This window comes from Xiphophorus hellerii, chromosome 1 (genome assembly GCF_003331165.1).
Source record: "Xiphophorus hellerii strain 12219 chromosome 1, Xiphophorus_hellerii-4.1, whole genome shotgun sequence".
Lineage (NCBI taxonomy): Eukaryota > Metazoa > Chordata > Actinopteri > Cyprinodontiformes > Poeciliidae > Xiphophorus > Xiphophorus hellerii.
In genome coordinates this window covers 31,105,548-31,128,941 of record NC_045672.1, presented here as the reverse complement: position 1 = coordinate 31,128,941, position 23,394 = coordinate 31,105,548, and the positions used below count along the sequence as shown (strand labels likewise).

General features: G+C 36.5%; 1 protein-coding gene across 1 annotated transcript; it reads left to right on the top strand.

Annotated features, from left to right (window-relative positions):
• Window positions 1-490: 490 nt before the first annotated feature.
• On the top strand, window positions 491-22,536 carry srms (src-related kinase lacking C-terminal regulatory tyrosine and N-terminal myristylation sites). The gene is made up of 8 exons (XM_032560539.1): window positions 491-1,240; window positions 6,519-6,640; window positions 7,541-7,707; window positions 12,700-12,847; window positions 14,219-14,377; window positions 15,461-15,642; window positions 16,737-16,893; window positions 20,216-22,536. Exons 1-8 carry the CDS (start codon window positions 867-869, stop codon window positions 20,413-20,415), a joined length of 1,509 nt encoding a protein of 502 aa, XP_032416430.1. The 5' UTR covers window positions 491-866; the 3' UTR covers window positions 20,416-22,536.
• The last annotated feature ends 858 nt before the right edge of the window (window positions 22,537-23,394 follow it).

The window sequence follows — 23,394 nt, the reverse complement described above, 5'->3', positions numbered from 1 at the left end:
CATCTAGTTCAAAAATATGTATTTTAATGGGTGGAAAACTCATTGACAACATATTAACGTGTTTTCTGTGTTAATGTATTTTACTTTATATTAAACCATATTAATCATTACACAATATTAAAATATTTGAAAATGGCGGAGTTATTTCTTTGGAAACAATATGGACCCAGAGGATGTATTAAATAAATCAGTTTATTTAATACTGATATATGAATTTAATTAAATTTGTCATTGATAAGATATTTTTCTGTAGTTAAATAAATTTCTCACTAAAAGGTGTTGAATCGTCTAAAACAGCTTCAGATGTTTCAGCTGCTTCTTGTTTTGGATACAAGTTAAACCAGCAGCTCACGGAATAAAGCTGGTGTTAAATGGACACATGAATCCGTGATGATGTCATTAATTAAACACTCCTTTGTTTAATGAAGTGATGAAAACTTGCCGGTTTCTGCCCCTCCCGCCCTGTTTGCTGCACCTTCCTCCCTCCTCCTCCTCCTCGGATGTTGTGCGGAGCGCCAAACCCGAACCTCTTTACGCACCGTCCCGCCTCACCTTCAGCGTCACCTCTGCGCCTCTTCAGCCGCGCTGAATGGATTAGCCTCCGGGAGCCATGCGGTACCGGCACCGAGCCCCCGCAGCGACCCGAGCCGCTTCGGATGGAGGAGAGTCCGGTTTCCGCATTCCCGCAGCCGCCGTGCGCACTGCAGGCGCGGAGCGAAGATCCATGATCTCAACAGAAAAGGAAACCGGTTCGTCCGGCTCGGCGGGCCGCCCCGCGCTGCGGATTCATTGTTACGTTCCCGGCGGACGGAGAGGCTGCTGACTGTGTGTCTCAGGCCCGGTTCGGAGCTCCTTCATGACCCGGGATGGAGAACTGCTGCCGTGCCTGCTGCCCCTGCTTCTCCCGGCTCTGGAACTGGTTCTGGCCGGCTCCCCGCTACCCGCCCGTCCCGAACCTGGTCATCGCCAACCCGGGGGCCCGGTCGGAGGAGATCCGGACCGTATCGGGGGACATCCGCGCCCCGTCGCCCAAGAAGCGGCCGGTGCAGCTGTACGCGGCGCTGTACGACTTCCAGGCCCGGAGCGACGACGAGCTGTCGGTGAAGGAGGGAGACAAGCTGTCGGTGATCGAGAAGCGGGGCGACTACGTGCTGGCCAAGAAGCTGACGGGAGCGCCGCAGTCCGGGCTCATCCCGGCCAACTACGTGGCTCTGCTGCAGGACGAGTTCGCCAAACACAAGTGAGTCCAACCGAACCTGATCTGGACCTGTTCAGAACCTGTTCAGAACCTGATCTGGACCTGTTCGGGCTGCTTTCCATAAAACATCTGGGCCATTAGAGATAGAAAAAAAACAAACAAAAGGAGGAGTACATTGCTGTAAAAAATAAAAATAAGTCTTGAGATTAATTTCAGAAATTTTCTAGAAAAAAGTTTTAAATTTGTAAGTTGAGAAGTTACAAATTTGCTAGAAAAAACTTAGAAATTTTGAGATTAATAAATTTTTGACAAAAAAACGTTGGAATTTCAGAGTTTGAAAAGTTTCAGATTTGCTGTAAGAAACGGAGAATTTTTAGATCATTCTGAAAATGTTGAAAAAAACTGGGATATTTCTCAGTTTTTTCTAGAATATTTGCGACTTTTCAAACTCTGAAACTTCTGATTATTTTTTTTCAACATTTCTGGGATTAATATAAAAATTTTGAATTGTATCTTGCAAATTTGCAACTTTTAATACTCCGAAATTTTTTAGTTTTTTCTCAATACATTTTTATGAATCTCAAAGTTTCTGAGTTTAAAAAGTTGTAAATTTGCTATAATAAAAAAAAACGGAAAATGTTCAACTGAGGTTCCCAGTTTTTTCTTAAGAATTTCCCAAATTAATCATGAATTTTCTTTTTACTCTTTTTTTCCTTCTATTTAAGCTCAGAAATTCTTGAGAAAAAACATGAAAATTTCTGAGTTTTAAAACTTGCAAATTTGCTAGGAAAGAAAACTCAAAAATTTTCTAGAAGGAACCTGGAAAAGGTTCTAAAAGTGAAAAATATTTGACTTTGAAACTCAGAAATGCCCTTGTTTTTTCTCTAAACATGTCTGAGATGAATAATTCCTGAGTTTTTTGCCAGAAGTTTACTCCTTTTTTCCCAAATATAAAAATCTGTGAGAAACTCAAAGCTGCATTTAAATGTTAGACGCACTAATAAACCCGACAGACTGAAAAAAACATTTTCCCTGAAGAATTGTATTATTTTTAGACTAAAATCTTCAATTTTACGCATAAAAACACGTCGACATGAGTGTAAGACCAGAATCCAGATTTTATGGAGTACTTTCCATGCAATCAAATACATTTATGGAAGTTAAAATGTAAAACGATCATCAAAAAACCAAAAGTAGGTAAAGTAACACTGTATACTTCAGTAAAAGTAAAAAGTACTCACTACTTTTAGCAACACAAGGTGATAATGAGGCGTTTTCTGTATGTTATGGAGGGAAGTGAACATCTCCACCCTCTTTTATCTGTGCAGCGGCCATATTGGATTCAGGGTTCCTCAGTGGAAACTGTCGTCTGTTTTTGCAAACCTTCAGCCTTTTTGTCTTCATTTATCAGAAAATAGACGGCAGCATCAGTGAGCATGTGGGACGGTCTGATCGTCTGCACACATTTCCAACAATCAGAGCGAGAATGAGTGGAGGATCCAAACCTCGCATTTATTACAGCAGCCTGACGATATTAGTCCACATTAGACTCAGATTGCACCCTAAAGTGCCAGAAAACAATGATTGATGCCAATTATTGTCTCCCATCAGCTCATTTTCTATTGAGACTAAATATTCCGTTTCATATGTACATATTCATGAATTTATTTGCTTTGTTGTGGCTGTAAAAAACAATTTTCCTCACAGGATGAATACAGTGTCTACAGTTAAAGAGCTAGCTAGCTCTCTGGTGGTAGATACTATAGCTGTAGCTACATATCTAGCTAGACAGCTGCCTCACTACCTCGCTAGCTATATAGCTAACTCGCTAGCTACAAATCTGTATAGATTGCCAGAGATCTAGCTAGCTTCTATCTAGATAACGGCTATCTTTCTAGCTAGGTAGGTAGCTTTTTAGCTGCCTCGTTATCTATCTTCCTGTTCAGCTAGCGTTGTAACTACCTTGCTAGATTAATAGCGATCTTCTGTTGGTAGAAAATGTATGTTTGGATGTTTCCCTCCTGATAGTCCAGTAGATTTTGTTCTGTTGGGGAAAAAACGCAACATTTGTCTGTGTAGCTAGCTAGAGAGCTGGCTAGCTACACAGCTCTCAAGCAAGAAATTCATTTACGGATGTTTACATATTTGTCAGCAGGCTATTGCATTGTTAGTTTGGTTTTTTCTTCTTCCATGTTTTCTTCTCAGAGATTTTTGTTTTTTAGTTGAACTGAACACGATATATAAAATTAAACGTTAGGAAGGTTTATAATAATTAATCCTTTGTGAGAAATTAAGGTGAGCGTAAAAATAAGGCAAAAAGTCAGCAAACGTTAAGTTAGTTTTGACTGAGATGATTATATGATTATATAAAACATGAAATGTTTTCATGTTTTGTAGTTGTTTATGCCATTATGTTATTATCACACCACATATGAAGCCTTAGGGTCAGAGGTCACAGTGACCAGCAGCATCTTTCAGTGGAGCAGGACTCGTTTCTTCTTCTGCAAGTGAGAGAAAACATGGCTGAAACGCCCTGCAGCTGCAACTCCTCCATTATTTATCCAGCCTGCATGGAGTCATCATGTTTCAGCAGAACGCTCTTTTTAAGGTCGACTTATGTTCACACCGCATACCCAACACACACACACACACACACACACACCAGTTAGCAAACACAACCATTCCTACTGTGGAAAACATAAAACATGATGTTTGCGTCAGGCACTAGAAGAGAAATAAAAAAAAACAACTAAAAATACAAAAAGAAATAGTTTTGTTTAACCCGCACAACAATAAACTAAGATGCTAAATTTTAATTAAAACAATAAAGCTGTCAGTTTTATTTTTCTTTTCTTTTCTTTTCTTTTATTTCATTTCATTTTATTTATTTATTTTTTGGAAACGATTGACCAAATCATTGTCGATCCTAAACCTAAAAAGGGGTTTAAAGGAAAACCATCCAAATTTCAGAAAAAAAGAACAGGAGTTGGGTGTTTCTTTATAAACACTTGCTGTTTTTGGCAATATTTAATATATATTAATTATACATTTTTAGCAATAACTAATTAATAAATGAATTAAAAGCAGATTTGCACCAAAGATGGCAGAGTTGTTACTTCTTTGTTTACGTATCCTCCTTTAGCAATCAGCAGACCTTTTCACTGATGACCAATCAGAAAAGACCCAGTTACGACAGTTGAAAACATCGACACTCTGCATTTATATATTCTGTGAGAAATGTTTATTATTGAAAACTTTTCTGTGCACAACCTGAAAGCAGTCGTTCATCTTTTTAAATCATGTCTGAGTTTTTTGTGTCTGTGACACTATAAAATCTACCCATAAATGGCGGCGGCGGCCATTGTTGTTGCCATAAACAGGGCGACATCAACGTTCTTCCTCTGTGCATCCAGGTCACTTTCGGGTCAAACCTTCTCACACAGAAGTCTGATTACATATAAAAAGAACAAACCTGTGTGAACTCTCCTTCTGAGGAAATTCTGTGAAAACTTTGGGAACCAGATTGGACTCTGAACTGCGTTGGTGTTGTTTTGGTTGTATTTACCCAGAATGCCCTGCGCTGTAGTCCACTTCCTGTGTTTGGAGCAGATTCCGTTCCGCTTGGCGTTCACATATGAATTCAAACTGAACCAGAGTTTACTTCAACCGAACCCAGACCGAAGTTTGGAGGTGGACCAGCGTTAGCTTAGCGTTCACACCAACCCAACTGGACTTTCTAGGCAAACGGATTGGAGTCGGGTTAAAGCGGATTAAACATGGCTGGTGTGAATGCACCTTTACCGTTCACCAATTCTCTATTCTCCACCTCCAACACAGATGTTCCTCTCTTCTGACTTAGTGCTTTAAATTTCGACACTGAGCTCATTTTCGGTCGATGAACCGCGCGGTGCGTTCGGAATCAGCTGAGTCACCGGAAACGTTTCCTGTTTGAAGTTTCCCAGCGTCGTGTCTCTGACAGCGCTGTCAGATTCCCAGTATTTTACCTGAGATCTGCGCTTCGTGTTGTTAGTTTCTGTGAAACCTGAGCGCCACAGGGAGTGGAGCCGCCCGCCCGGATAACTCCAGGTAAACACAGTTTCTGAAATCTGAGCAAACAGACCGGACCCGGCCGCACCGCTGCGGCGTTTTGTTACTGCCACACTCTGGAGGAGGAAACCCAGAAAAACACAATTTCACTAAAAAGTTTCTGTTTGCAGCTCAGTTACTTCAGTTTTTACTCTGTCCGCTAAATTTGTCCATTAATAATCAATTAATAACCGCACTGTAAATCAAAACAGCTCATTGACGTCCATTTTCATGGTTTATGTTTTCTCTCTTTTTACCTAAAACTGGATGATAAAAGTCTGAAAAGGCGGCTAGAGTACCAACAACTGTGCTGAAATAAGAGTATTAAATTATTTTTACTCAAAAGTAAAAAGTAGACATTTAAAGAAATTAATCAATTAGGAGTAAAAAGGTATATAGTAATACTATTACTACTAATAATATTAGTAATAATAATTATAAAACATTTTTTAATTGCACTTTTTAAAGCAAATGTTACAAAAAGCTTCACATAACAATAAAAATATTATTTAAACATCAAAATGACACAGAAAGTAAAAATTCAGAGTAACTTATGTTTAAAAAATCAATCCTATAATATTTAAAAATTACAACATTAATCGGACCAAAAATACAAAATCATGTGGATTTTTTTTTTTGGAGCAAAAGGAAAATTATTTATATGAATAAAATAAAAAAACAAAATCTATTTCTTTCAGCATAACATGAATAAAAACTGCAGGTGTGTTTCTGTTTTTGATATTTTGGTTAAAACATGTTTGTTTTTTATTCAGTGAAGTTACTCAACAAATAAAATGACTTAAGTAAAACTAAAATGTACTAAAAATACTACTAAAAGAATATATTTATTCTCCTCTAATGAAAGGTCTGCTCATGTCTTATGTTGTTTGTCTTTTTCTTTGGATGAAACTAACTTTGTTTTGTACGGAGATCAGCTGATTCTGTTATTACCATTATATTAAACAATCTCAAAACTACAATATTATCGTTTATCACAATAACCTGTGGGACGATTTATCGTCCAGTAAATCGGTTATCGTGTTTTTAGTTCCTGTGAGGAAACATTCCTGTTGTTTCTTTCATACTGACCGCCTGTCCTTCCACTTCCTGTCCTTCCACTTCCTGTCCCTCCACTTCCTGTCCTTCCACTTCCTGTCCTTCCACTTCCTGTCCCTCCACTTCCTGTCCTCCCACTTCCTGTCCCTCCACTTCCTGTCCCTCCACTTCCTGTCAGGTGGTACTACGGGAACATAAACCGCGTGAAAGCAGAGAAGCTGCTGCTCGCTTCCCAAAACAAAGATGGCGCCTTCCTGGTTCGCATCAGTGAGAGTCACAGCGATGAGTACACGGTGTCTGGTGAGTGGCTGACTCAGCATTTCCTCACATTCCCAGGATTACTCAGCAGATTTACATTTTATCTTCATAATTCCTTCAATTTCAAGTTACAGGTTAGAAATTATTGATACTTTTTGTTGCTGAGTCACATTCATCACAATAAAAGCTTCCACTTTTAGGTTTTAGAAAAAAAAATTTATGTTTCATATTATTTTATTTAATATTTATTTTTATGGTTTATTTTTAAAATTTGTTTTATTTTACTAAATTTACATAATTTTATTAAATACTTTCAATTTATTTGTATTTACTTTATTTTTTTGTTGTTATAGCCTACTTCTAACATTATTACTTTTACTGTGTTTTATTATGAATATTTGATTTTTAAATACTTGGTAGGAATTTACATTAATCTTTATGAAATGTAAAAAAAAATTATAGGATAAACTTACAGATTTCTTAGTTTCAAAATTTAAAGATTTTTAATTTCCCTTAATACTTTATTTCTGAACAAAGTAATAAATACTTTATTCAAAAATTAAAGTATTTTTGAATTTGAAAATTCCTGAGATTAATCTAAAAACTTCACAATTGTTTCTATACAATTTTAAATCTTTGACATTTTTTTAGAAAATTTCTGAGATTAATCTCAGAATCTGAGTTTTTTTTAGCAAATGTTAAATTTTTCAAACTCAGAAATATTCTTGTTTTTCTAAAAAAAAAAAAAAAATTGCATTGATCTAAAATTTCAGAGTTTTATTTTGACAGAAATTTACTCCTGTTTTGTCGCTCTGATACGCCGTTCTTTAAGCGCCGATCTCGACTGAAGACGTTTAAAGACGCGTCTGTTTGCCTGGTTTACTGACCTTTGTCCATGTGAGCTTCCTAACTGTGACCTTTGACCCTGCTGCTGTCTTGCAGCACGGAGCGAGGGGAAGGTTTTCCACTTCCGGGTGCAGCGCTCGGTGATCGGAGCGTACTTCGTCTCAGATAAGCTGTCGTTCGCCACACTGGGCGAGTTGATCTCCTACTACCAGAAGAACCCGCGGAGCCTCGGGGTGAGCCTGGTGGAGCCGTGCGCCCAGCAGGTAGGATACTGTTTACTGTTTACTGTTTACTCCTCTGGCTAACCCTTGTCTCATACATAGGATTTGTTTTGTTTGATCAGGGTGACCCAGGCCGTTTAAAAAACAAAGAAACTGAAATTCACACGTTTCTTTTCTACAGTTTATCATTTAAAAATCTTGTTAATCAGTTTTGTTTGTCTGGAAGATGAAAAAGTTTAATACTTCAGGTAGAAAGACATGAAGGCTGTTGCCCATCAATCTGGGAAGGATTATAATCTCATTTCCAAGCTAATCGTTCACCAGATTATTGGCAAATGGAAAAATTTAAGACGGCTTCCAATCCACCAAGTGATGGATGTCACAGATAATTGCACCACATATGACGCATACGGGTGCCGCCCTTGAGCGGGCGCCAAAACGATGGCGGAAAATTTTTACTGTTCAGCATTTCCTGCAAATATGATCAGTGACTGATTAGGCGCTCTCTGTTTGTCCACAACTCATACAGACATGTTGCATGTTATTATTTACATCAACATGCACACAAAGCTGGAGGGTAAAGGGATGATTGTTTTAGCGGCGCTGCTGCAGTAGAACGATCCCGTTAACTAAACAAAACCTGGAGCTGAAGCTTTTATTATCTCAGTGCAGCGAAGGGAAAAATAACACAGAAAAACCCGTTAAAGAACGACTCAAAGCCACTCATTTCTCGCTCTCTGTGTCGGCTACTGCTACATGCAGACTCGTTGCCATAGCAACCGACTGACAACAGCTCCACCAGTGTGTCAGGATTCAACACTAAAAAACACTCCAACATTTTCCACACAAACAGAACATTCAGTTCGTTACAGTTTTATGTTTCCAGGCTTGATGTTTATTTTGTGATTATTAATAAGTGATCGCTGTGGTAGATTAGCTACCGCTGCTACTAGCTAAGCTAACACAGCTGTGACTGATTAGCTAATTTAAACCCCTGCTCTACTGATGATCTGTCAGAGTTGGTGGTTAGATTGCCTTTTTTATTTTCACTGAACCAAAACATCAAATTCTGCAGCACATCTTCATGTTAAGGTTCTCGTAGTCAAGCTAGCATAACTGACCTACTGACCTCTCCCCTGTAATTATTTTTAAAAATTTAAAACCAATTTAAACAGAAATTATTAGTAGAAAAGCACAACGTCCCTTTTTGTTTTGTTTTTATATATCAGGCGTACATTTAAGGTTTAGCGCGTTATGTTGACAACAGAGCCAATGCTAGTCATTGTCGGCTAACAGGAAGCTGGCAGGAGGTTGACAAAAATAATCATTTATATATTTTTTGTGCAGTTTTTCCACAATTACTGCTACGAAGGTTGTTTATTCAGAAAATGACATATTTTAGAGTAAATATAATCCAATTAAAGATGATTGAAATAGTAAAGTAGCTGACAGTTATTTCATTAATTGGTTAATCACAGGGGGGCGGTTCTGCACCAGACATTTTGTTTCTGTTTGTGTTTTATGTGTGATTATAAAATGGAAATCACTAAAAAAATAAATGTTAATTTAAAAAAAATCTGTGATTAATAATTTCTGTCATGTATGTTTTGTTTGGTCCATGAAGAAGAAAAAAACCCTGGTATGAACTCCGAGGCATGGAGCTGGAGGAGTTATGCTGTGGGACTGTCTCTTTTCACCTTGACTCAACCCTGAACTCCTCTGCGGTGTATTTAGTTTTTCTTTGCTTTCTGGTTAGAAACGCTGCGTTGGGATCAGTAGATTTAAAAAAGCGGAACGGTTTAAGTGTCGGCTCTGTGATTACGCAGCTATTTTTAACTCCCACCAAGCAGCTTTCCGTTTCCACGCCTCATCAATTCTGGAGCCAACCGCTCAGATTTCCTCCATATCTGCTGAAAAACAGAAAACTCCAACACAGTTATTTAACTTAAAACACAGAGGATGAATAAAAATGTGCAGAGTGAAGGTCAGTCGGTGATTCCTCCTCTTCTCTCTTCCCTTCCAGCGGAAGCTGTGAGTCTGAGGCGGCGACACGAAGCAGAAACGTCTTTAAATGTGAACATGGAAGCGCAGACAGAGGAAAACATTTTTATTAGGTGTGAGGAGTGGCAGAGCGACTCAGCCGCCCTTCATGCTTTGCTGCATGACGGCTGAGAGCGCCGAGCCGGTTTGCCTGCTTTTCCCAGACTGGGAATGTTGACCCGGCACATGCAGGGAACGCCGTCAGCGCCTGCAGCGTTCCTGCTTCCTGTAGCTCAAACCAAAGCACAACATCGGAAATATTTCATAATTTATTGCTGGAAGTCATTCCTCACTGTCTGTCACCAAATAACCAGAGAAAAATAATTAGTTTGTTACACGTCAGAATATTGTTTTATTTTCAAATTGCTTCTTTAAAGGAGACCTATCATGGAGAATTCACACTTTGCACATTTTTAAACTTCCGTTTAGGTTTCTGCTTCCTCTAAAAACCAAAAACCAAGAGCTGGAAAAAACATTCAGTCGGTTTTTGATAGTAACTTCATGTTTTTTAGTGTCTGGAAAATGTAGCGATCTCAGCGGAACTCTGACCGTTACCTAGCAACCACGGCAAAACTCTGACCATTGCCTAGCAACCACAGCAGAGCCCCAGGACGTTTGGACATAAAATCTTGTTCATTTCAACTTTTACTTTTTCAAATATTCATTTTCGTTTTTTCATTTTCTATTTTCAAATAACATGATCATATATGTAAAGTACCTGGTTCTCAATATGATTTACTTTTGATTAATTTAATTTTTCATGCATGTTGTATAAGACTGAATACTGAATGTTTTCTTTCTTTAATATTCATCCAGTTAACAAGCCAAAAGTGGTAAAATGTTTTGTTTTTAACTTTAATCTTCAGTAAATTTCTTTTTTTATGTTTAAATGTTTCAGGTCCTCCCATCTTAATTTCATACAAAGATAAACTGAGTTATTAAATATGAGAAATTGAAAAAAATCTCACATTTCTTCAGATTACTTTATAATAAAATCTTTTTCATACAGACTTGACAACAATTTAATAAAATAATATTCTTGACTGAGTTTTAGATAAACTGTTCTTCAGCAGTAAACGGGTCACTGAACTCATTTTACTGATTTTATTGTAGCAAACATGTTTCTAAGATCAGTCACACAGTTATGTAGCATCATTTTCAGAGGAATATTTTTTGATTTTTCTCTCCACTTTGTGATTATTTCCTTCCTAATTAATGCTCTGTTGCACTTAAATAATCTAAGTTTATTATTTGTCTTTAATCATAAAATCAGGGTTAAAGTTTTGCCGTTTAGCTGAACTTTAACACGTTGATTCTTGTTTCATTTCTGTTGATAATTTTATTCTTTTAAAGTGAATTTATCCAAGCCTTCATGGAATTGTGACTGAAATGTAAGAATATGAAAATAAATGTTCTTAATTTCAGTTTAAATTTATTTTGATTTGTTTTTAACTTTAATTTTTCGTAACATGAAATCAGTATCCTTTGTTTTATTTATAATCACAGAAAATGATTTATTAATCAGTTTTTTTAATCATTTGTTGAATAATTTAATTTAGTAGCATCAGATTTTTAACTACAATAAATTTTTGTTTCTCATTGATGCCTGATTAATGTTTATTTTTGTTCATTCTCCCCATTAATATCTTAAACACATGATGGATTATCAGAAAATTCTTGTCAGCAACAGTAAAAAGCAAAACCCTCAGTGACCTCAACTGTCTGTGACTAAAACCCACAAATATTTAAAACCGTCTGGAAAAACGTTTATTCCTGCATAAAAGCTCAGATACCAAATATTTCTCAATATTCATTAATATGCAGAGTGGAAGCCATTTTAGTAGCATGGCTAGTAAGTGTTTCAGCTTCACAATCTGCAATTTCCTGAGAACATTTTAGATATGCTTTACAAAAACAAATCTGCAAATATTTGATTTTTCTGCAAATAATTTGGTGAGACACACAAATAATCCAATAAGAGGTTTTAATCCAATATCCAGGTTTTATTAAAACATGAGGCTAAGTTTGTAATGACCTCAAGGAGTGATTAATGTGTTGAAAAGTGAAAAAATAAAAAATAAATTTTGTCCTTTTTGGAGCTCCATACATCAGCCATACTTTCCAGCAGCGTTATTTACAGAAAAGAAATTCCTTTATTGTCACACAATGGGGAAAATGAAAAGCAAATTCATAACAGAACATAAAATATTTAAAAACTGAATATAGAATAAAAAACTGGACAGTAACTAGCAAAACTTCAACATAAATACTGTCCAGTTATTTTAAAAAGCGTACTCTGGTAAAAAAGGAATGTGAGTTAATTTAAAAACGGTTCAGAATATTTGCATCTTTGATCATTAAAAGAAAACAGACTTTTATTTAAAATGAGTAAAACATACAGACTGGTGGTTTTTGTCTGTTTCTGAAAGAAAACAGCAGATTCGGCTAAAAACAACCAAAGGGCTAACAGGAAGTACATCAAAACTTCAAAATAAAAACCTACATCAAAACTTCAAAATAAAGTTCAGAAATACTCTTAAAAAGAGACACCGTGCTGAGACAGAAATTTGGAGGAGCTAACACAATTAGCAAATTATTTGAAAATTTCCAAGAAAAAAGTCAAAATTTTAGATTAATCTAAAAGAATGTCTAGAAAAACAAGGATTATCCTGAGTTTCAAAAGTAAAACATTTTACATTCTTGGAAATTTTCCACTTTTGAGTTTTGGAGTTTCAACGTTTTTTTGGAAAGTTTCTCAGATTAATCTGAAAAATTAAGTTTTTTTAGGACATTTTTTATGTTTCAAGCTGAAAATTTTTCTCGTGTTTTTTAGGAAATGTCAGATTTTTGTCAGGAATGTCCTGATCCTTTCCTTCCGGCTGTGATTCGCCGTGCAGTCGGCGCTCTGTGGGTCTGAGGACGACGCGCAGACGTTCTGCTCCTGTAACAAACTGCGATGAATCTTTGAAACGTTTTGTTTGTGTTTTTGCGCAGCGGGAACTCTTCGACATGGAGCCTTGGGAGAGACCGCGGGAAGAGTTCCAACTGCACCGCAAACTGGGAGAAGGAAACTTTGGGCAAGTATGGGAAGCCATTTGGACCAAAGAGAACCGGAAAGTGGCCATAAAGATGCTGAAACAAGGTACAGGAAGACTTTGATTTCACTTTTTCCAAAATGGCTTCAACTGATGCAAAACCAGCATCTGATAACAGCTTTGATTGTTTTTTCCTTGAGTTTAGTTGAAATTATTCTCTGTTGTTTGACCAGAATAAAATCTCTACATAAAGTCGTTCAGAATTACTTTCATGAGAAGTTAATATTTTACATCTTAATGAAGCTGCTGCTGGATTTAATGTCCTGTTAAAAGCTGATCTGTGGTAAATATGGCATCAGACAAACTGATTCCCAGTGAATCATTAGTTAGAAATGCAGAAGTGATGAGTTTATTGGTTACTATATTTTGTTTTAATGGTGTAAAGCATCAAAAATAAGTTGTATAATTTTATTTCCGTAGTTCTTTCTGGTTTTTGCAGCAGAGTTTATTTGGCATTTTTATTTTCCATTTCCTGCTGGCTTGAGGAGAAAAGCATCTTTATGAATAAAATCATGAAATAACATTTAAAACAATTATTTTAACTTATATTTGATATTAAAAATTATTAAAGAACAGAAAACAAAAATTCTGATTGTGAAAATTTAAGCCTGGGATTTTTTTTTTAAATCATCTTCCCTCCATCTGCCCCACAGCGCCCTCTGGCGGCCAGCAAGTATTTTTGGTCTAGTTTCTAGTGAAATATTTTAGACTTAAAAGAAGAAAAACAAACTTAAAATGAACTTTTCAGTGAGAAATAGAAGCTCATTTTAAGTCAGTAATTTCTTAATATTGATTTTAAAAAAGTTCCAGCTCCATTGGCAGCAGATTCACTTTTTACAGGACATTTCTAACATGTTACCAGTAAAAATGAGTGAAATCTTTTGAGTCTTTTGAGGAAAAACTTTGGAAAGCTGAAAATTTGCTAGAAAAAACCTTTTTACATTAATCTTGAAAAATGTTGCTAAAATATATCTGAATTTGGAAAGTCACAAATTTACTAGAATTCTTTTGAATTAATCTGAGAAATCTTTGTAAAAATAAATAACATTTCTGAGTCTGAAAAGTTGAAAATTTGCTTGAAAAAACTCAGAGATTTTTACATTAATCTCAGAAATCTTATTGAAAAACAACATAAACATTTCTGCTTTTCAAAAGTCAAAAAAGTTTCACTTTTAAAACTAAAAAAAATAAGTTTTATTTTTAGACAATTTCTAAAGGAAATGTGCTCCTCCTGTTTTCTTTCTTCCAGAAAAGCTGCCATAGTTTCTCATAGTGTTTCATGAATGTTTTGGATGCTGTTCTGCACAACGTGCAACATTACGATGGAACATGAATAGCAAAATATAAGAACATTCATTGAAATAAATCAGTAAAAGGCTAAGCGCCGCTTTGGTTGTTGGTCTTCTTGTTTTTCTCAGAGGACACGAAGCAGGACGAGTTTGTGAAGGAGGTCCAGGCGCTGAAGAGCCTCCACCACCCGAAGCTGATCCAGCTGCTGGCCATGTGCTCCAGAGGGGAACCCGTCTACATCGTCACCGAACTCATGAGCAAAGGAAGCCTCAAGTCCTACCTGGACTGTGAGTACACCTGCACGCCAGGGCGCACAAACTTTATGTCACAAGTTCTCAAAAAACAAAAAAACAACTAAAGTAAAATAAAATAGTTAAAGTAGTTATTTTGTTTTTATGAATACTTTGTGTTGTAATCACCATTTTCTATTTTAAAAAATTATGTTGGTAATAATTTCACCCTGATTACAAATTAAAGTCTCCATGCGGATCAAATTTGTATCAGTCTTGAATTGAAGTCGGGGACCGCACAAATTCAGTCCAAGGTCCACAAATGGCCCCCGGGCCTCACTTTGAACACCAGGTTACAACCATGAACCTGAACATTTATATTTCTATGTTGCTGCCCGTTTATAGCTCAGCTTTTAGCTGGGCTAATTTTTGAGTTAGCGCTTTAGCTAACTTTGAAAACGTTAGCGCACTTAGCTTCCCATGTTTTAATTTTTCTGGATAAATCCTAAAGCGATTATTTACTTGGATGTTTTGTAAACTTTCTGTTGTTATTGGTTCTCAAAGTAGTTAGCTGTTTATATTCATGCTTTTATTTTGAAGTGGGTGAAAATTGTTTATGTAGCAGCTTTACTTCAAACAAGAAACATGCAGGAACAAAATAAAACCGACAAAAACCAAAAACAATATATCAAAATAAATTCAACACCAAAGGGCTTTATGGAACATGGTTTCCAACATGGTGGAATTTAGCGCTTTAGCATTAGCTTCCACTAAATACAGGGCTGGTGTAAAGCTTTAGCATTAGAGGAACTGATGTTTATTTTAATTTAACCTTTATTTAACCAGGTAAGTTGATTGAGAACACATTCTCATTTTCAACAATTTGTTCAGAAAACATTTATGATTAGCGCTTTAGGGTAGCGCAGCTAACTTGTTAGTTAGCAGTGTCTAACTGACTAATCATGCTAGAAAACCATATTCTGCACCAGAACATGGAAAGAAATAAACATTTTATGCCAACATTGGCAAAAATGATCTTAAAAACTGTCTAGGTTCACATAAAACCATCTGTAGGAACTGAATTTGCTCCAGCGTCGGCAGCGGTTTCCGTTTGGTCTGATTGTGAAACTGTGTTTGCAGCTGAAGAAGGAAAGCTGCTGAAAACGGCTCATCTCATCTACATGAGCGGCCAGATCGCAGACGGTATGGGCTACCTGGAGGACAGACACATCGTCCACAGAGACCTGGCCGCCAGAAACATCCTGGTGGGAGACGACCTGATCTGCAAGGTGGCGGATTTCGGACTGGCTCGGATAATTAAGGTGAATCGGGTTTTATCTGATTCAAACAGACGGGTCAGGTTCAAAAGGGTTTTTTTCTGAAGCTTTGGCTTCTTAAGAGCGTTTAATGTGTCTTGACTGAATATTTCACTTCAACACTTAAAGGGGAGAAATCATGAAAAATTCACATTTTGGACATTTTTGTGTTTCCATTCTGGTTTCTGCTGCTTCTGAAAACAGAACAAGTGCATAAAAAATCTGTTTTTTGAGATAAATTAATGTAAGAGATAAATCTGGAAAATGAAGTTTTTTCTAAAAGCTCCAGAATGTGATGTCACAAATCAGCAGGCTAGAGCCCGTTACCTAGCAACCCGAGCAGAACTCTGTCCGTTACCTAGCAACCCAAAGAGAGCTCCAGCACGTTTGGTCAGCTGGCTTTATGAATCTTACCAAATATTTTTGGTCTAGTTTTTAGTGTAAATATCTTCGTACACTGTAAATAAGGCAAAACTAACTTACAAGTAGCTTTTCAACAAGATATTGGAGCTTAATTTAAGTTTTAAAAAATCCCTTAATACTAATGAAAAAGCAGATATTCGGTCAACCGTTTCATCTGGCAGATTATTTCACTAATAACAAGACAGTTCCCTCTGGAATAAGTAAAATAATCTGCTGATGAAATAATCCTTTTTCATTAATATTGAGGAATTATTGACTTAAAATGACTCCTATCTTGCTGAAAAGTTACTTATGAGTTAGTTTTGTCTTATTTCAAGTGCTCTAGGATATTTGTTCTAAAAACTAGACCAAAACCTCTTAGTAGGATTTTGTGTTTTTGCAGTGCAACAAGATCTAAGGAAACTTGTTTTTAGTTGCATTGATTACTGCAACAGTGTCTTCAAAGGTCTGACTAAAAAAAATCAACCAGAACCAAACATGGAGAAGCAGCTTTTAGCTTTTATGCACCACAAATGTGGAACAAACTTCTAGAAAAATGCAAAACAGCCGACTTCCTAACTTCCACTGATTTTAAAAAAATCTAGACTGAAAGCCAGATGTTCAGAGCTGCTTGAACCATAACAGTTAGTTAGTTTAACTAACTAATGATTCTGATGTAACTGTAACGTTTGCTGCAGGACAGCGTGTACACTGCCAGCAGAAACACAAAGATCCCGGTACGGTGGACAGCGCCTGAGGCGGCGCTGCACCAACGCTTCTCTGTCAAATCAGACGTCTGGTCGTTTGGCGTGCTTCTGTATGAGATGATGTCACGCGGGAAAATGCCGTACGAAGGTACAGTAGCCATTTCCTGCCTTTGGTTAATTTGTGAACAAACCAGTTTGATCTTCAAACGAAGGAACAGTGAAAGTGTTGCGATGCCCTGCAGGAGTATTCATACCCTAGAAACGTTTTGCTCTGTTGGACCACAAACCTCCGTGGATTTCACTGGTATTTTAAGTGATAGACAAAGTAATGCATAATTATAAAGCTTAAAAGGAAATTAATCATGATTCTGACTTTTCTTTTCCAATTAAAGATGTGATTTATGGTGTGTGTTTGTATTTAGCACCTTTGAGTCAATACTTTAAAACAAAAAATGCTGCAACAGCAAAATACAAACTCGCCCCAGAAAACGTAAGTCCTCCTGACCACCAGGGGGAGTCTGGAGTAGACAATGTTAGCTACTTAAATATGCTGCTGTTCTATAACGTTATATCCACTTTTCTTCTGGACATCCTGTTAAATTGTGACAATCCGACTTTACTGAGTCTGGTGCCATATGATTTGGTGGCCGACTCCCCCTGGTGGCCTGGAGGACTAACGTATTCTGGAGCAAATCTGTAGTTTTTTATACGTGTTGCAGTTTTTATTATTTGCTTTTATTTCCTGTAGCAGCTGCTTTTTTTTGGTCGTATTTGACTTTTTTAGTGTTTTTATATTTTGGAGTTTGCGTCATTCATTTTTTGCAGTGCGTTTCACTGTTTACCTTTCACTGCAGTGACAGCGGACGCTCTTTTTGGGGTTTGTTGATATGCATATTTATAAAATGAGTCAGATTGTCAAATATTCTCTATTGGATTTAGGGCTGGGCTTTGACTGGGCCATCCTGACGCATGATCTGAACCTTTTCTGTGTTAAACTCCAGACCTCCTTTATCAAAGTCCCACAGCTTTTAGATTTGTCTCTGATTCAACATCCGAGTCACATAATTAGCTTATCAGCAGGAATATGTCAAACCTGAAAGCATGTAGAGTAAATTTTAGTTAATTTTGCTTCACTCTGTTGTAAATGATGTAATTCTCCAGTGTTTTAGCATCTTAACAGCCCGAGTTCATGACAGACATTTGAAGACATTTTGCAAAAAAACTCTGATATAAAAATCTAATCAATCAAAATTAAATTAATTAAATTCAGCTCACTCCATTTTATAGTTTGTCTTCCCTGTTTTTCTGGTTTTGTTGGCCATTCGTTGGGAAGGCGGTGATGGAGAACTAAAAACAACAACAAGTCGTATCAAACACACTTAATGGAGCAGCTTGTTTTCAGGAAATGGTCTGAACTTTTAGGACAGTTTTCCAGTTTTAGTCGCCCAATGGAGAAAACGACAGTTGGTGCTTTGATTGACTGGAGCAAAAACAGTATAAATAAATAAAGAGACAGTTCAAGGTTACTATGGAAACAAACAAAGTTTTGATCCTAATCTTATAATAAAACTTCCTGAAATGTGCAGATTTGCTGGGATTTGTGAGCAGAAATCATCTCCTCTGCTGCAGTTCAGCTAACTGTTAGCCAGACGGGAGCAAAGATAAAATCACATTCAAACCAGCTGCAGTCCACAGAATGATGTAGCGGCTCAAATGCTCTGATCGACCTTTAAACCGCCGTATTTGCATTAGAAAACCTCAGCACAGCGAACAGCGGAAACTAAAACCTGAAAGTCTTTGTTCCCACAGACCAGATAAAAATGAATTATAATGACAATCAATGCACCTTGATTAGCGTTGTCATTTTAAAAATACCCTGTGAGGAGAAGTATGGCAAGCTGTTTCATCATATAGTTCAGCAGGATCTTTAAATCAGAGATTTATAAATTGTGAAAAAGATCATTTGAGATATTCAAACATCTCAAACTTGTTTAGCTTTAATATCTAAACAAAATATTTAGTTTCTTTACTTAGTTCTTTACTAGTTATAAATGCAACTTATAGCTAGTGTTTTTTCATCAATATTCTAACATTATTAACTAAAAATAAGTTTCTGTTTCTTGCTGAAAAGTTGCCTGTAAGTTAGTTTTGTTTTATTTCAAATATACTAAGAAACTAGACCAAAGTACGTGGTAAGTGTTTGTGTTTTTGCAGTGTAGTTGTTGATTTGCCATCCAGAAATCACTTGCTTCATTCTTGTTGGTTGTGCAGGAGACTCCAGTTCTGCTTTTCAAACCTGTATGGTTGTACATGAGTGTAAACGTTGAGTTGGGGGCGTGGCCAGCAGCAGCAGTTTGTCTGGTTTAAAGTGACAGAGACCCTAAAACAGGCAGAAATGAGCAGACTGAAACCTCAGTAATTAAGAATGATTTTGTGCAAAAAAAATGATAAAGAACATGATTTGTTTTTACCGTAGATCTAACCCAACCTGTTAATGGAAGCATGATAAGTCACCTGTAGTTGTTAAAATAGCTCAGTGTAAATGGATGGAGTAGTTCTTCTGTTGTTACTCATTTAAGAACTAGTTTGGTGTCTTTGTGTTGCTGACCGAGAACAAAACAACTTCTAGCAAAAATGTTAATTTCATTTTTCCTGACCAGGGTTGGGTAGTTGACTCACTTTTTGGAAAGAATGTACTTTAATTTAAATAACTTTATTATAGTATTGCTCCTCTTTGAGTTAAATTTCTGAATATTCTGTTCACTGAACAAAGAACAAAACCAAGAGTTCACCAGACACGAGCTGCGTTTCCACAGAAATGAGCAATTTGACTTTTAGAAAATAAATTCACCTAATAGAAACAAGGCAATAAAAAAAAAAACTTGTTTTGCTGCTAGAATTTTTTTTTGTTGTATCAAAATGAGTTTATTTCATAAAACTGCGATGGAAACATTTTTCTTGCTCCTGATCGATGACAGGATGTTACTACTGGAGGAAACGACAAAGAAGATGAACAGGAAGTGGTTTTTAATAACATATTGCCTGAACAAACTTATTCACATGTGATTTTTAATCACTTTTCTTATTTAATGGAAACAATTAAACAAAACAAAGTTTGTTTTTTCAGCATTAGTAGAATATCAACAAAGCTGTGAACACATTTGTAATGGAAACACGGCTAGTGAGCTCCTCTCTACGCATTTTATATGCATAGAAATTGATTTAGAAAAATTACAACAGTTTGTAATTCTTTGATTTATTTTGATTTATTTATTTTTTGGTCTTTAAAATACCAAATTTCCAATTAACTTTATATTTCGATCTGTCTGATGATGTAATTTTTGAAGCTTTTTTACCAAAACACTTTATTTTATTTTAATTTGGGTTATTTAATGTCCTCTATTCCAGACATGGCTGTGTTTATGTATTTCAGCCTCATCTCTTATCTCTTCATGTCTCGCTTTGTTTAGGAAAAAGCAATAAGGAGGTGATGGACATTTTGAAATCGGGGCATCGGCTGGGCTGTCCCGACCGCTGCCCTCCCAATATTTACCGGATCATGAAGGACTGCTGGCACACCGACCCGACCCAAAGGCCGTCGTTCCACGCCCTGCAGAACCAGCTGGACGCCATTTATCAACGCATTTATTACAAAACCGTGGAGGTTTAGAGGCGAACGGCGGTTTTCCTCTGCTGGCTGGGAACCTGCAGGAAGTGGCGAGGCGGAGCGATGAGGGCCGTTCCTCTCTGTGTTTCTGTTTGGGAAAATGAAGCAGAGCAGCGACCCAAACCAACATGGAGGACAAACTGGACAGAAACCCAGCGGTATTTTAGAGAGCGGAGTCTGTAAATACACCAGAGAAACTCCTCAAACTGTTTTTAAACTCCACTCTTGTGTTTTAGAGGCTGTAATAATGGAAATCGTCGGTATGTGCCATGCTGGACGTCCTGAGCCTGAAGGGGGAATGTTACGGTTTCACTTCTGTTTCCGATGCAAAACAAGTCGTGAAAATGGAGATTTTGTGCAATAATTAAACGAAAGCTGAATTTTTAGCCACATTAGACTAGAGAAAGGGAAATTAATTAGTTTCTTAGCTTGACTCTTCCTGCTCTTCAGCTAAATATCTTGAAGAAAAGGTTTGGTTTGCTGTTAAATGACTGTTTGTTTTCATCAAACCGCATCCAGACGTAACGATCACTGAAACCTGCGTCTCCTTTACATTAAAGAGATCAGGAATAAAATGTACGGAAAATAACAAGTCTTCCTCTACTAAGAGTTTGGTTTAAAGATCAGCGACAGCGCATCTTAAATTTAAATGTGCATTTATTTTTGTTTAGCTTAGCTTGGCTAGCAGCCTAAGGAACGTAGCCGTAGTTAGCCTCCCAGCTAGCCCCTAACTTAGCTCCAATGCTAAGTCCTATAGCGCACATGGAGGAGCTCAGTAGCTGCGTTTCCATTAAAAATATGCACAAAACTTTGTCAATAATCAATAATGCTGAAAAAAACACAATTGTGGTGTTTTCATTCAATCAAATCAGAATTAAAATCACATGTGAATAAGTTTGTTCACGTGATAATTCATTTAAAGACATGCTCCTCCGTCTACTTCCTGTTTCTCTTCTTCATGGTTTCTGTCAGTGGTAACATCTGGTTGTTGATCATGTGACTCGTGATGCGAAAAAATTGTTTCCATTGCAGTTTTGTGAAATAAACAAATTTAAATACAGCTGAAAAAAATCACCTCATCCTAGCAACAACACGTTTTATCGCTTCGTGGCATGTCTCTATTAAGCGAGTTAATTTTAGAAATATAAAATTGTGTTTATGCGGTGAATGGAAACGCAGCTACGGTTTGAGGTTTAGCTTGAATTTCTGCTTGTTGGCTTACAACGCTGTTTGCAGCGCTAAAATCTAAAATCTCCAGTTTTTCTGCAGTAACAGGCTGAAATCCTGCGGCTGAATCTTCCAGGTGGGACCAGGGTTCTTATTTATCATGCACTTAATGTTTACTGTTACTGAGTTATTGTTTTGAAGCTAGGGAGCATGCCAGCTTGCTGTGTGGTTTGGTACATGTAGTCCTTAGCACAGTTAATGTAGCCTGCTGCATTTAGACCCAAACTGATTCTCTGACATGGGCTGAAATATTTAATGTTCAGAGAAATGACTTGTGCTCCAGTGCTGCTCTCAGGACAGACTGTAAGAAAATCTATTTTTGTATTTTTGTTTGTGCACTTCTCTGCGCTTCCTGGCTTTTAAACAGTTTATGGAGGCTCGGCTACATTTTACAAATCTAAAGCATCCTAACAAGAGCATTTTGAAAATGCTTTTTTTAATCAGCACAAGATGAACTTGAAGCGCTTGAAAAGCCACTGGAGCCCGGTGCCAACAGTCCAGGCCTTAAGCTCTTCTGACGGGCCAAACTGATGTCCAGTAACAACTAGTGCCTACGTTTACACTGCGGACTGAACACAAAGCTAACCAACGACACACGAGCTACAGGACGGACATCTGGACTCGCAGCACTTTCTGTCCGGTTTTCTTTATTTGAAGCACATAAAACTGTAAACAAATCTTGCAACTTGCAATGCAATTTGTGAATGAACCAATTTTGTGTGTTTTTATGCATGATGTTTGCAGCAGACGGAGCCAAGTTCAGGAAACTTGAGCCAAAATCACCAAATTATGAGTATGTTTGTATTTATGGCTGTTTGTGTTCTGGTACCAAACACAAGTTATGCAAAAAATAAAATATTTTAAGTATTGTTTTAAAAAAAAACAATGCAGCTGTAATTTTTACTATTTTTGTTATATGTTCACTCATTTTTAGAGGAAAATTTCACATTAATACATTTTAAAAGGACCTAAAGTTAAGGCTGCAAACAAAATGTTTAGTTTGTAAACTAAATATTTAGTTTGAAAACTAAATATTTTGCTCCAACCTAAGTATTTTGTTAGCAATCTAAATATTTTAGCTTATATATTTAGTTTAAAGCTAAAAAATAAGCAAAATATTTGGTTAGCAAGCTAAATATTTAAATTTCTAGTTTGCATATTTAGTTTGGAGCTAAATATTTAACTTGCGATATAAGCTAAATATTTAGTTAGCATTTAGCTAAATATTTAGGTTCCAAACTAAATATTCAGCTTGTTAAATATTTATTTTGCTCCTACCTAAATGTAGTTAGCAAACTAAATATTTACATTTTAAGTTTGCATATTTAGTTTGAATCTTAGCTTGACAGACAAATAAGCAAAATATTTAACTAAAAAGCTAAACACGTACAAGCTACATATTTAGCTTGATGGTGAGAATTTAGTTTGTAAATATTTAGTTTGAAGATATTTAGCTTCCAAATACAATATTTTGTTCCAACTTAAATATTCAGTCAGCAAGCAAAAAATATATTTTTTAGTTTACACAATTAGTTTGTAAAATAACCTAAATAACTTGCTAACAAAATATGTAGCTTAAAGCTAAATATTTAATTGGTTAGCTAAATATTTAGCTTGTTATTTAAATATTTTATTTGAAACTGTAACCAGCCCTCTTTACCCCAATAGGGACAGAAAATGGATGGATGAAACTGTGACTTTTATAGGTGAATGAAAAACATGTTGAAAATATGACTTTGAGACAAATAACATAAA

Excerpts from the sequence above, each read along its gene's own strand:
- srms (XM_032560539.1), top strand. The coding sequence starts at position 867 with ATGGAGAACTGCTGCCGTGCCTGCTGCCCCTGCTTCTCCCGGCTCTGG. Across the intron at positions 6,641-7,540 it reads CGATGAGTACACGGTGTCTG|CACGGAGCGAGGGGAAGGTT; the intron begins GTGAGTGGCTGA and ends GCTGTCTTGCAG. Across the intron at positions 12,848-14,218 it reads CATAAAGATGCTGAAACAAG|AGGACACGAAGCAGGACGAG; the intron begins GTACAGGAAGAC and ends TGTTTTTCTCAG.